This window comes from Elephantulus edwardii, unplaced genomic scaffold, assembly GCF_000299155.1.
Source record: "Elephantulus edwardii isolate Elephantulus edwardi_28Jun2011 unplaced genomic scaffold, EleEdw1.0 scaffold00014, whole genome shotgun sequence".
NCBI lineage: Eukaryota > Metazoa > Chordata > Mammalia > Macroscelidea > Macroscelididae > Elephantulus > Elephantulus edwardii.
The window spans coordinates 31,041,985-31,054,416 of record NW_006399764.1 but is presented as its reverse complement, the minus strand read 5'-3'; the positions used below and the strand labels follow the sequence as shown (position 1 = coordinate 31,054,416).

The 12,432-nt window shown below is 52.4% G+C and overlaps 1 protein-coding gene across 1 annotated transcript in view; it reads right to left on the bottom strand.

Annotated features, from left to right (window-relative positions):
• LOC102864789 (phosphoglucomutase-like protein 5-like) overlaps nt 1-12,197 on the bottom strand; it is a 150,941-nt gene extending 138,744 nt beyond the window's left edge. Inside the window, exon 1 of the mRNA XM_006881328.1 lies at nt 11,854-12,197. Within this exon, the coding sequence (XP_006881390.1) occupies nt 11,854-12,114 (261 nt within the window). The 5' untranslated portion in view covers nt 12,115-12,197. The remainder of the gene's footprint in view (nt 1-11,853) is intronic.
• Nucleotides 12,198-12,432: the final 235 nt, after the last annotated feature.

Below are 12,432 nucleotides of genomic sequence, written 5' to 3'. Positions count from 1 at the left end.
CCCCACTGGACCCACCTGGGAAAACACTTTGCAGTCCAGAGGGGAGCAAATGACAGGAAAATATCTTCTAACAGAGCAAGAAGGCAAGCAACTTTAACCCAAGACCATCAAGAAGGTGATAAAGTGTCCTCCCTTTCCCCCTTTATATCTACGCCCCTGTTCAGCATGAAGAAGCCAGAGAGTCAGCATCCAATTCCCAAATCAATAAGACAGTTGGTTTAATTACCATTGGAAAATGCTTGTCATTCCTCTGTAGCATCTGGTCCCCACTGGACCCTCATCTTTTCCTTCACCTGCTTCCCCCACCAACCAAACTGTGCAGCTCTGCAACTGCATCCTGGCCCATCCTCACCCTTCTGCCCAACCCTCACCTCCTTGTACCCCCAATATGTTTTTCCCAGTAAAAAAAATTAGTATGTTGTTGATGTTGCTGTTGTGTGCTGTTAAGGTGAACTGACACATAGCTGACATGAGAACCGACTCAGCCGACCCTTCAGTGGGATTTTAGGGGCTGTAAATCGCACTGCAGCAAACTGTCCATCTTTCTCCGTCCAAGCAGTTAGCAGATTTGAACTGCCTATCTTTGTGTTGGCAGCGCAACTCTACTCACCAGCCCACCAGAGAAAGAAATTGATATAGTTTTTTAAAAAGATAAAAGTGGAACGAAAGGAGTCCTGGTGGTGCAGTGGGAAAGCATTCGGCTCCTCCAGAGCTCTGCAGAATGACCATGTGCTTCCTTAAAGATTTACAGTCTTGGGACCTGTATGTGGTTGCTCTACTCTGTCCTCCAGGGTCGCTGTGCATTTGAATCCACTTGGTAGCAGTGACTCTGAAGATGGAACGAGCTCTCCTTCACGTGCTGGAGGTGAGGAGCACACACACCCTGACTCCAGTCACCACGTGGGACCCCAGTCTACTCGCCATCCATGCCATTCACCTTTCCTGATGACATCACCTCTTAATAGGAAGAGAATGAGTTCTCGGTGCTCTGCGTGCTTCACGGAAATGTTTTTTAAATTACCTTTTAAAAATAAATACATCTTCCTCTTACAACCTTCAGGCAGTAAACACACAAGATAATAAAAACCATCCCTCAAAAGAATGAGTAGATAATTCCGGCATTGTAATAGGTTAGTAATTCCTGCAGGGAGCAGCCCATCTGAAATGAATCAGTGATCAGACATTATATGTACTGCAATCGACAATCTGGAGCGAGGTACACACTGAAGCTTAACTGGGGGGTCGGGGGGGGCCAAAAAAGGAAGAGAACATAATAAAGAAGCTGAGTGAAAGGAATACCTATATACGAGAAAGGTTAGCTTAGACATTGTAATAAGGTGACTGCATCAGTTAATGGTAAGTATTGCCTCTGAATGAGTGTTTAAAAAAATCAATGACATCTGTAAACTTTCACTCAAATAAAACAGATATTAAAAAAATGAAAATGTTTTAGGGAGCTCTGGTGACCTAGTGGCAAGAAGCTGCACTGCAATCCCAGAGGTACACAGTTCAAATCCACCAGATGCTCTGCTGGAGAAGGCGGGGCAATCTCCTCCTGTACCAGTCAGATCTGATTTGACAGTACACACACACAAAATAATAAAATTTTTTAAAAAATGAAAATGTTTCAAGAATAAAGAAAAATACCATTCATTATCACGCCACCTAAAAATGGTGAGATTCATGTCATTAATTATACCCCATTAACAACAATCATTGACATTCTCTTATTTGTCCTTTGGGTTACTAACCAAAAGATCAGCAGTTCAAATCCACGGAATTCTCTGAGGGACAAAACAAGGCAGTCAGCTAAAGGTGGGTGGTTCAAACCCTCCCAGAAGCTCCTCAGAAGAAAGGTCTGGCCACCTGCTTCCTCACAGATGTCAATAAAGCTCCAGGAAGCAGCTCTCCTCCAACACGCAGGGTCACCAGGAGTCAACGCCAGTTGGCAGCCATGGCCACAGCTGGGCTTCTATCTGGCTGTCGGTTCATATGTGTTGTGTGGACCTGTCCACACCTGGTGCTCAGAGTCGAGGAGCTCACCGTGTGGTTGTCACCGCGGGGAGGTTCAGCTTAGAACGCTTGGGCCACCAGGGAGCCTGCACGTGGTGTCCCCCGCATGGTGTCCCTCACCCACACTCAGCAGATTAAACAATTTCCTGTTATTTACGGCAGCGAGGCTGGGTCTTCCGGACCACACTCCACACTAGCATCTGTCACTTCACATTCAGGACACCCGTCCAAAAAAAGATGACGCCTTCTGCCGCACCCTGGGCCGGGCTGTGGGCAGGTGCCCGGGCTGCAGCACCAGCGGCTCAGACTGGCCCTGGGCAGCTGTGACCTCACAAAGAAGCCGGCAGATTACTGTGGAGTCTCTCAGCCGCCTGGTCTGTCCCCACATGTGGAGGAGACGGGGATCCCCCACACATGGTGGAGAGGGGGATCCCCCCTGGAGAATAGGACACACAGAGAGCAGAGATCCGCACACTCAGAGGAGAATGGGACCCCCACAGGCGGAGAAGGAATACAAACTCTCTCTGTGTCTCTCCTCTCCCTTCTTTCATGTCTCTCTCCTCTCTCCTTTCTCTTCTTTCATGTGTCTCTCCTCTCTCCTTTCTCCTCTCTCCTCACACCTCACTCCTCTCAGCTTTCTCCTCTCTCCTCTCTCTCTTTCTCTCTCTCTCTCAGCAGAGAGTGGATCCCGTCTACACAGAGCCTGGCCTTCTGGGAAGTATGGCCCTGAGTCTGCGGATCCTGAGCGGAAAACACAGATGGTGCCGCCCAGGTATTTCCCAAGTCAGCGTCTCAGGGGAGTGACTGTCACCTGAGTGTTAGGGCAGTGTGTGTGCGTGTGTGAGTGTGTGTATGATGTCAGGATGCAGCCGTGCATCAGTGAGTGTGCACATGGGAGCAAGCGTGCGTGTGAGCGTGTGTGGGTGTTTGTGCGTGTGCGTGCATAAGTACCTGAGTATGCACGTGTGTCTGTGTGCTCTGATGTAGGTTGTACGTGAGTGTGTGACCGTTCATGTGTATCTGAATGCGCTGTGTGAATGTGTGTAACAAGTGCTTTGTGTGCACGCGTGCATGTGTGTGAGTGCCTGCGTGTGCATGTGTGCTGGGTCTGTATTCATGAACGCATGCTTGCATGCAGATGTGTGTGCTTGTGTGTTCATGAGTGTGTGGATGTGTGTTAGACGAGTGTTTATGTAGACAGGAATGTGTGTGTGCACGCGCTTGTGCTCATGTGTGAACATGTGCGCACATGTGCAGAAATACACTCGTGCACAGGTGTGAGCCCACGGGGGCCCTGAGGTATCACGACTCGAGCAGCCGCCACCTGAGACCCGTCAGCAGCAGGCGAGGTGCCAAGAAGCCAGGAGGGAGCCTCCCGATGCAGCTGTGGCCACAGGGTCAGATGCTCTGAGAGAAACGTCCACACACGTGTGGCTTTCGTCCCGGGCAGGGTGATGTCTTCCAGCAGGAATCACATCACGTGAGTAAAAAAAACAATGAATGTCACTCCCCTGCCACATTCGACCCCTCAGCAGCCCGGAAGATGTCAGGCTACAGTTAGGACCCCTCGTTTATAAAAGGGGAAAGGAATCCTCGGAGTCTGGTTCGCCCTCCTGAGGCTCTCCAAGGGGCAGAATCTTGAATCACATCGACGTCTTCTCTTTTTTCCTCATTCTTCACTGAGGTCTTGGAATTGTGAAAGGAATGCACATACATGCAGCATTTTTTTACAAGGAGACATGTATTACACACATGCGCGCACACACGTGCACATGCACACACACATACACACACGAGCATACACACGCGCGCACGCGCACACGCACACACACACACGCGCGCGTGCACACACACAAACATACACATGCACCCGCATACACTCCTCAGGTGCCCTTGACCCTCCAACTCTTCAATCAGCATCGACCACATTAAACTTTTGCACCCCGGGCTCGCTCAGTCCCGAGGAGTCCTGCTCAGATAGATACTCTGGCTGAGTTTGCCCCCCTCTCTCTGCTGTCTGACTGAAGAGTGACTGGTGTTCCCACGATGAGGGTGAGAGCGATGGAATCTGATCCCAGAGTTTGGACTCCTCTAATACTGGGTTTCAAGCCCCCATTGAAGGGAGGGCACTTGCAGGGCCCCCCAAGGACCAAGAGAGAGCAGATGCTATACAGAGGATTCTTCCAGCGGGTTTCCCACACAACTTTGTGGAAGTGTGCCTGCCTTTGCAATAAACATCATTAAGCTTTATCGCAGGAGTTAACAAAGCAGCTTAGTTTAAAATACCATCTGGGGCTTTGCACACTTTAAACAAAGTTTAAAATAACCCACCCAGCAACTGGGAAGGCCAGCTGTCCTCAGACCCTCCTCACTCCTCTAACCCATTGTCACAGTCAATTCCAACTCGTAGGAACTGCCCCACGGGGTCCTGGGGCTGCCAATCTTTGTGGAAGCAGATAGTCACACCTTTCTCCCTTGAAGTGGGTGGTGTGTTTGAACTGTCAGCCTTTCTATTAGCAATCAAGTGCCTTTAGCCATTGCACCACCTGGAGCCAGAGCTGTTGTCACTGTCCAACTCTCAGGGACCCTGTCCCGCAAAGTGGACCTGACCCATCCGGTTACAAAGCTGTGATCTTTACAGAAACAGAGAGCCTCACCCTTTCCTTTGGATCAGCGGCTGTGTTCGAACTACTAAATTTTTGTTTCATCGTCACTCATTTTAGCCACTGTGCCACTTGGCCCTTTCACATGCTTGACCTCCCACAAGAGGAGAGACTGAAGGCCAGAAGCTGAAGGAGCCCAGCCGGACTTGACCGTCATAGGGAGAGAAGTGAGGTCCAGGGCACCTGAGCCTAGCTCTTGCCCACTCAGCGTGCTTCCCAAGCATACAGCCAGAGAATGGGCATTGGGAAAGGGAGGGGGATGCCGCTCTGGAAGGTTCTGAGGGTTCTCTTCACTCAGCCCTGGTAGCTCAGTGGTAGAATAAGCACCTTCCTGATGGGATAACTGGGTTCAGTTCCCAGCCAGCGCCCCTCACGTACAGTCACCGCCGTCTGTGAGTGAAGGCTGTTCTGCAAGGGTACAGGGCAGGCTCCAGCAGAACTTCCAGACAGCAGTAGACAAGGAGGAAAGACTCGGCAACTTACTTCTGAAAGCCAGCCTCTGAGAACTCTGCAGACTCCAACAATCTGGTCCACAAGCGTGAGGGAGATGGTACGGAGCTCCCACATCTGATATTGTTGTTATTACGTGCCGTTGAGTCACCTGCGACTCATAGTGACCCTACGTACAACATCCCTAAACCCTGCTCTATACTGTGCCAATTGCACTGCCTCCGACACACCCATCCCGATTACCCCAGTCACTGAATCAATCCACCTCATAGAGGGCCTTCCTCTCCTGCGCTGTCCCTCCACCCTCCCAAGCATGATGTCCCTCTCCAAGGACCTGTCCCTCCTTACAACATGTCCAAAGTATGTTAGACAGAGCCTCAGAATCCTTGCCTCCAAGGAGCAGCCTGGTTTCACCCTCTCTAGGACGAACATCTGATATTAGTATATTCTTAATAATTGTATGAAGTCATATCCACCTAGGGTGACTTGAGTGACATTTTACAATGTGACAAAGTTTGTCAATCACTCATCAATACACATTTTGTTTTATAACATCAGTCACAGTGCTCCCACTGTCCAGGTTCATCTGTTCATGAAGCTCACCCACCTGTCATATTTTTGTTACAGCGACACTAAAAGATGAAGACAGTGTGAGATCTACTCCGCTGGCCCCATCACAGTCTGTACAATCTGAGATGTACTCAGCTGGCCCTAACACAGCCTGTTCTGCCTCAGTCTTGTAGAAGTGCTTTTGTAAGCATTTCCTGGGGTTCCTAGAAGAATTCTGTGAACCTGTCATGCTCAATTTATGGGAGAGGAGACATGAGGCTTCGAGGCATCTCAAGAGTGAAGGCATCTGTCCGGCAGGGCGAGGGGAAGGAGAGCCTACTGGCTGCCGGGTAAGTGCTCATCAAGACCCCAACCCCAACTGCACCCACACACAGCCCCAATCTCAACACCTCCGACACTGAAGCCAGAAGACACTGTGGTCATCGCCTGAAGACACAGGTTCAGGTCAGCCAAACGTGTGCTAGTGTGTTCTGGGACCTACTTTTTTGGGGGGGGAGGGGACCTACTTTTTAAGACCTGTGGTTGCTTCTGGATGTAAGAGAGTGAAGCCAGGCTGCTCCTGAGAGGAGAGGATTCTGAAGCTCCGTCTCACATACTCTGGGCATGCTGCCAGGACGTACCAGTCCTTGGAGAAGGACATCATGCTTGGGAGAGTGAAAGGACAGTGCAGGAGAGGAAGACCCTGGATGAGATGGACTGACGCTGTGACTGTGGCAATGGAGGCAGGTGTGTCAGAGACAGTGAGTTTGGCTCAGGACAGGGCAGGCTTCAGAGCTGTTGTTCATCGGGTCGCAACTGGTCGTAGTGGACTCCATGGCACAGACAACAGCACAATAGCAGACACCAAACCCGCAGCATCGAGTTGTCCTCAAGCCCCAGGGAGCACAGCAGGTGGACAGACCAGCCCCCAGGTTCCAGTGTGTCTGTACAGAACTGGCAGCCACATCATTCTATAGTCAGCCTTTCATTACAGCCCAGTGCTCAAGCACAGTGCCGCCAGAGCTCCTGGTGGACTGTGACACGCGTTTCCACTGAACGGCTCCCACACAGGGACCTGTCTCCATGTTTCTGAGGCTGCAAATCGTCATGGGAGGAAATTGTTCGTCCTCCTCCACCGAAGCCCCTGGGACGTGAACCAGCAAGTTTCCAGGTGGCAGCTCATCACAGAGCACGCCCCCCCCCACCAGGCGCCTTGGCAGCAGCTGCAGAACTCCATTCTCAAAAGAACAAAAGCAGACGCTCTAGTGGCCTAGTGGCAAGATGCTGTGCTGCCATCCCAAAGGCACACGGTTTGAATCCACCAGCTGCTCTGAGCGAGAAGGATGGTCAGTCTCCTCCAGTGCCATTTACTGCCTCTGAACACCTGCCGGAATGCGTCAGCCCCGACTCAACGATTCACATCAACAACAACACACCAAATACAGCATCATCTTTTCAATGTGTGGTTGTTTAAATTGACAAAAATTCAACAGCCTTCAACACTCACTAGTCCTTCCTTCTCTAGCACTCTTTTCAAAGTGCTCAGCCGACCTGCTGGCTACAAGATGCTCTTAATGATCCTAGAACTTCTCCTTCCCCAACGACAGCTCCCTGGGGCAGAAGCACTAAGGGTGCATGGGTGGAGACTGCCACCTCTCTGCTGTGGGACGGTTGGTGGATTTGAACTGCCAGCATTTGATTAGCAACCCAGTGCATCAGGCATCAGACCACCAGAGCCCCTTAAATGCAGTCGTGGGGAGGAGAAGAGGAGAAGCAGATGCTCATGACCGTGGGGATGCCCGTGGCCGTGATCCAGACGGGCGGGAGCACGTTCTTACTGCTCTGCTGGATTTCGCTCTTGAATTCTAACAGTGTATTTGAATTTTGTAAATAAACTAGTGTCATTTTTAAAATAGACACAAGAACAGTAAGCATATCAAATAAAAAAAAAATAAAGTAGGGCCATGGTGGGGGGAGAAATGGAGCCTCTGAACCACTGGAAATGTCATGAAGATGGAGATGGTGGAAGGAAAACCCAATGGTTTACGAACTAACTTCAAGCTCGGAGGTTACATCACTCATATCTCTAAACAAGAAAAATCATTCTTAGGGACCTTTTACATAAGTTCACACCAACTCAAAATCCCTGCCGTGGAGCTGTTCTAACTCAGAACCCTACAGTGGAAATGGCCCATCTTTCCCTACTGAGCTCAGGTGGATTCGAACCACTGAATGCCTAAGGTCTTGGGGTTGGCAGGGCAACGGCCCTAAGAGCGCAGCACCAGAGCGTCCCTAAGTTTACATAAGCTACATGAAAACTACAAAGACAGATTTAAAACATCTTCCCGGTGACTCACTAACACCTTCCATTGATACATACAATAAAATACAAAAGTTAGAGTCATGGAAGCTGGGGACCTGTCAGAGCAGAGAACCCAAGTATGTTCCTCCAAAACAAATGATAAAAAAGTGACTGAGCTGCACCCAGTTACTGGCCGAGAGTTCGAGAAACCCCAAAACCACACTGCCCCCCAAGGCCCGGCTCTGCCAGGTTTCAGTGAACTAACCCAAGAATTTACTAACATAAACAACAAGAACAACACAAAAACCATGCTGCCATCAACAGAATCCATTCCAACTCATAGAGACCCCACCAACCAGAGCACCGTGTGACCCCCACGGGAGCTGACTGCCAGCCTGCCTCCTGCAGCGGGCGGATGAGAACTCCCAATCACGGGCGAATAGTTAGTATCCGAACTCTCAGTCCACCACATACATCAGCAGTGACATTCAAAAGAAGGAAAGTGACTCCAGCCAAACAGAACTCATTCGTCACCGGGGAAGCTGGCCAGTCTACCAAGTGGACACTGTAAAGTGGTCACTTAAAGAGACAGAGTCAAACACATTTCACTACATGCAGAGTGGTCCCAGGGCCACTGGGACATAGAAAATCGCTCTTGATGAGAGAAAAGTCCTCAAGACCGCAAGCAGAGCACAAAGCCATCATTCTAAAAGCCCCAAAGAGATCACAAAGGATCCCTGGTAGTGCATTGGTGAAGCACTGGGGGCAGCGGGGAGATGTGGCTGCCTGCTTCTGTAAAGACGCAGGGCCTCAGACGAGGCACAGCTCTGCTCTGCTTCCCAGAACCAACGAAATGGCAGCAGGGGTGAGGCTTCCAGGAAATCATTAGCTCTGACAACAATAACCAATGGCGGCTACGGGGCAAAGACTGAAGAGAAGCCATTATTCACACGGCACCACAGTTTATCCCACCAGCTGCTGGCTGGTCAACAACACCGAGGGTGACATCAGGACAGACACAGGCAACATCTTAGCCCGGTGATGGTCCATCACTTCTAAAGAGTGACAACCTGGCATTACGCTTCCTGTAGAGTCTAGGAGCTCTGGTAGTGCAGTGCTCAAGTGTTTGGTTGCTAATGAAAAGATCAGTTGTTTGAACACACCCACTGAGGTCACCTCTGCTCCCAGCCTTGGAAAGTCATGGACAGCTCTACTCCAGCTGACGCTGCTGCTGCTGCTGTTGTTGTTATGTGCCGTCAACTCACAGTGACCCGGTGCACAACAGCTCTGAATCCTGCCTTGTCCTGAGCCAGTCTCGCTGTCTTCATCACCCCTAACCCCATCGCCTCAGTTACTGTGTCAATCCACTTCATCCAGGGCCTTCCTCTCCTGCGCTTTCTCCACCCTTCCAAGCATGACGTCCTTCTCCAAGGACCCGTCCTTCTGGCAACATGCCCAAAGTATGTGAGACAGAGCTTCAAAATCCTTGCCTCCAAGGAGCAACTTAGGTTGCTCTAAATTGGAATCACTCCATGACAAAGGATTTATCTTTTTAAAGAAACACCTTATAAAATGTTTATAAAAATGTGTTTATGAAAAAAGACTCACTGAAGAGAATGAAATGTCTTTATGATAAAAATGTCCCTGTGATAATCTTCAGCCATTGCTCAAAGTATAGAAACCCACTTGTTACAGAGTGGTGAGTTGGGTAACATTACACATTTCCTCCCTGCCTGTGCTGCTCTCCTGTTAGACTATAAAACTAACCCTAACAATATGCCTTTAAAAAAAAAAGTCCCTGTGGTAGGAAGTAATCAATGTAATCTGGATTTGTCCTCACCAACAACTGTATCTTCAAACACTGCTGGACCCTCAGCCAGCCGCAGGCAGGGAGGCCTCCCCTGCTCCTAGAAAGGTTGGATCGGATGGGAATCCGAGGGCCGCTGGCTCTCCAGGCTCGGCTTCTCCACGGGAACAGCCTTGTCAGGCAGGGATAAAAGCCCTTTCTGCAACCTCTCTCCAAGTCCCCATCCCAGCCAACTCCCATCAATCCCAAATGAGAGAGCCAATTAGTCTTCTGGGGTCACAAACCACAGCGGGCCCCCAGCCTTGCTTCCATCAGCTGCTTTGAGTATTCAAAAAACAAAACATTTTCAAAACCTTTTCCCTGAAGCACCTCAAAGGGAAGAACAGTGGACACGACAGAGAACAGCACTTAACAGAGAGGAGAAGGCAAAGCGGCTGCGGCGATGGCGGGCGTGAGAAGCCAAATGCCAGATAACCGCTTGGCTCTACTCGCCCGTAGGGAGCGCCCGGGGCTTAGCGCTGAGGGGCAACGGAGGCAGGTCAAACCCACCAGCTGCTCCAGGGAGAAGGACAGACAGTCTCCTCCCGCGGGATTCACTGCCTCTGAAAACCCACTGGACCTCGGCTCTGACTCCACGGCACCCCGCAACAACCACTCATTGCACATGCACAGATCATTTACTCGAAGAGACTTGCTGCGTGGGGGTCTGGCATTGTTGCCCTGCGCCATGGACCAGTTCTGACTCTGAGCAAACCAGTCAGGGTCCGCTAGGCTGTGGTCTTTATGTGTTATGAGAAGGACCCGTCCCTGGGGAAATGCACCAGCCTGGGTGGAGGGTCAGTGAAAAGGAAGATGACTCTCACAAGCTGCACTGAGGCGGGGTCACATGGTGAGTCACTCACGCAGCAGCCATGAGGACAGTGCAGGACTGGGCAGGGCGTGTCCTCAAGCACCTGGGGCACTGCCGGTCAGAAGTGACCAGAGGGGCCTGAGAAGAGTGGCAGGCACCTCCTTCTCCCTCCAGCGGCTGGTGGGTCCGAGCCACTGACCTGCTAAGCAGCCAAGTGTTAATCTTTGGGTCACCAGTTCACCTTCTGGCACATGAATAAGCCTGAGCGGAGTGGTGCTGGTTTCCTATGAGTAACTCAGAGGGTCCTGGAGGGAGGGGTCCCTCATGGAGAGGCGCTGGGGTGTTGTCCAAGTGGAAAGGAGATGACTGGGGAGGGGGGGACACTGAAAGTTCTGGCTGTAAGATATAGAGAAAGAGGGGCATGAGGAAACCCCCGCAGTGTAAGAGCTCAGATTGCAAAAGAATTGGACAGAGGTTGTGGGAGCAGGGAGTGGAGGATGAGGACGAAGTGAGAACGGGAACGTCTAAAGCCATGAGGAGCTGGGAATTGCTGCTCCAGGGGCCTCACTGCCAGTCCCAGGTCCACGGCCTGCCTCCTCGCCTCTCCAGCCCGCACCTGGTGGGGTGGCATCAGCTCACCTCAGAGCAGTGTCTGATGACACCCCATCCCACCCTAATCGAATTAATCATCAAACAATTCCACCCGGCTAAGGAGACGCTATTAAAAGCCTTCAGGGTCCACCCTTGCCAAATATGTCAGGGACCAATGCGTGAGGCCTGAGACAATCCTACTGTTAAGTTTGGCAGAGGCGAGAGTTAAGGGGGAAGAGGAGGATTGCAAAATGGAGCAGAGAAAGCTGGGCTGGGACGCGTGTTAGGGGGGGTGAGGAGGGTGGGGAGAGGGAAGCCACGGAACAGATCAGTCAACCCAGAGCTGGGACCCAGCGACCGGGAAGGGCAGGGAAGGGGTGGGAGAAATGGTGAGAACAAGCAGGTGACGCCTGGGGACGTGGAGACTTGGGAGATGCCAGTGAGGACACCCCCACACCCAGAGTCCCCTCCAGGCTCCTGGTGCGGCTCGAACCCCAGTCTGCCAGCCGCTCCAGGGAGGCTGTGAGTGGCAGTGGTGGGGAGGGGACCTTGAAGAGTGGCAGCGCTGGGGATGGTGGGACTCCCCAGCAGGTGGGTGGGAGGGCGGCGGCGCGCGGGGGTCACTCACCCCGTTGGCCGCGGCCATCTGCACCACGATCTCGGTGGCCGTGCGGCTGAAGTACCTGCCGTCGCTGCCCACCACCATGGTGCAGCCCTGGCGGTCCCGCAGGTCGATGGACGACAGCACGCTTTGGATGAAGTTGGGCAGGTAGTTGCGCTGCCCCTCAAAGAGCGCAGTGGGCCGCCGCAGCCCCCCGCCGCCCGCCGGCCGCTGGTCCTCGTAGGGCGCCGTGGGCACCGTCAGCACCGGGATGGGGGTCCCCTCCATGGCGCCTGCTGCCCGGGCTGCCGCGTCTCCGCAGGCCGAGCGACTCTGCCGCCTCCGGGCCGCTGGCTGCTGCGCAAGGCTCCGCCCCGCAGGTCCTGAGGGCCGTCCGCCCCCTGCGCCCTCCCGCGGAGACCCGGACCCTCACTCTGCGCTCAGCTCCGCCCCGGGACCTCGGAGCGTCCGCACCCGAGTCCTGCGCCCTGCGCCCTCCCACGGTAACAGCGACCCGACCCTCGTCTACAGGCTCAACTCTGCCCGCGGGGACCTCCGAGCCCTGAATGCGCCCGCGTCCTGTGCCCAGGGTCTACGCCCAGCCCT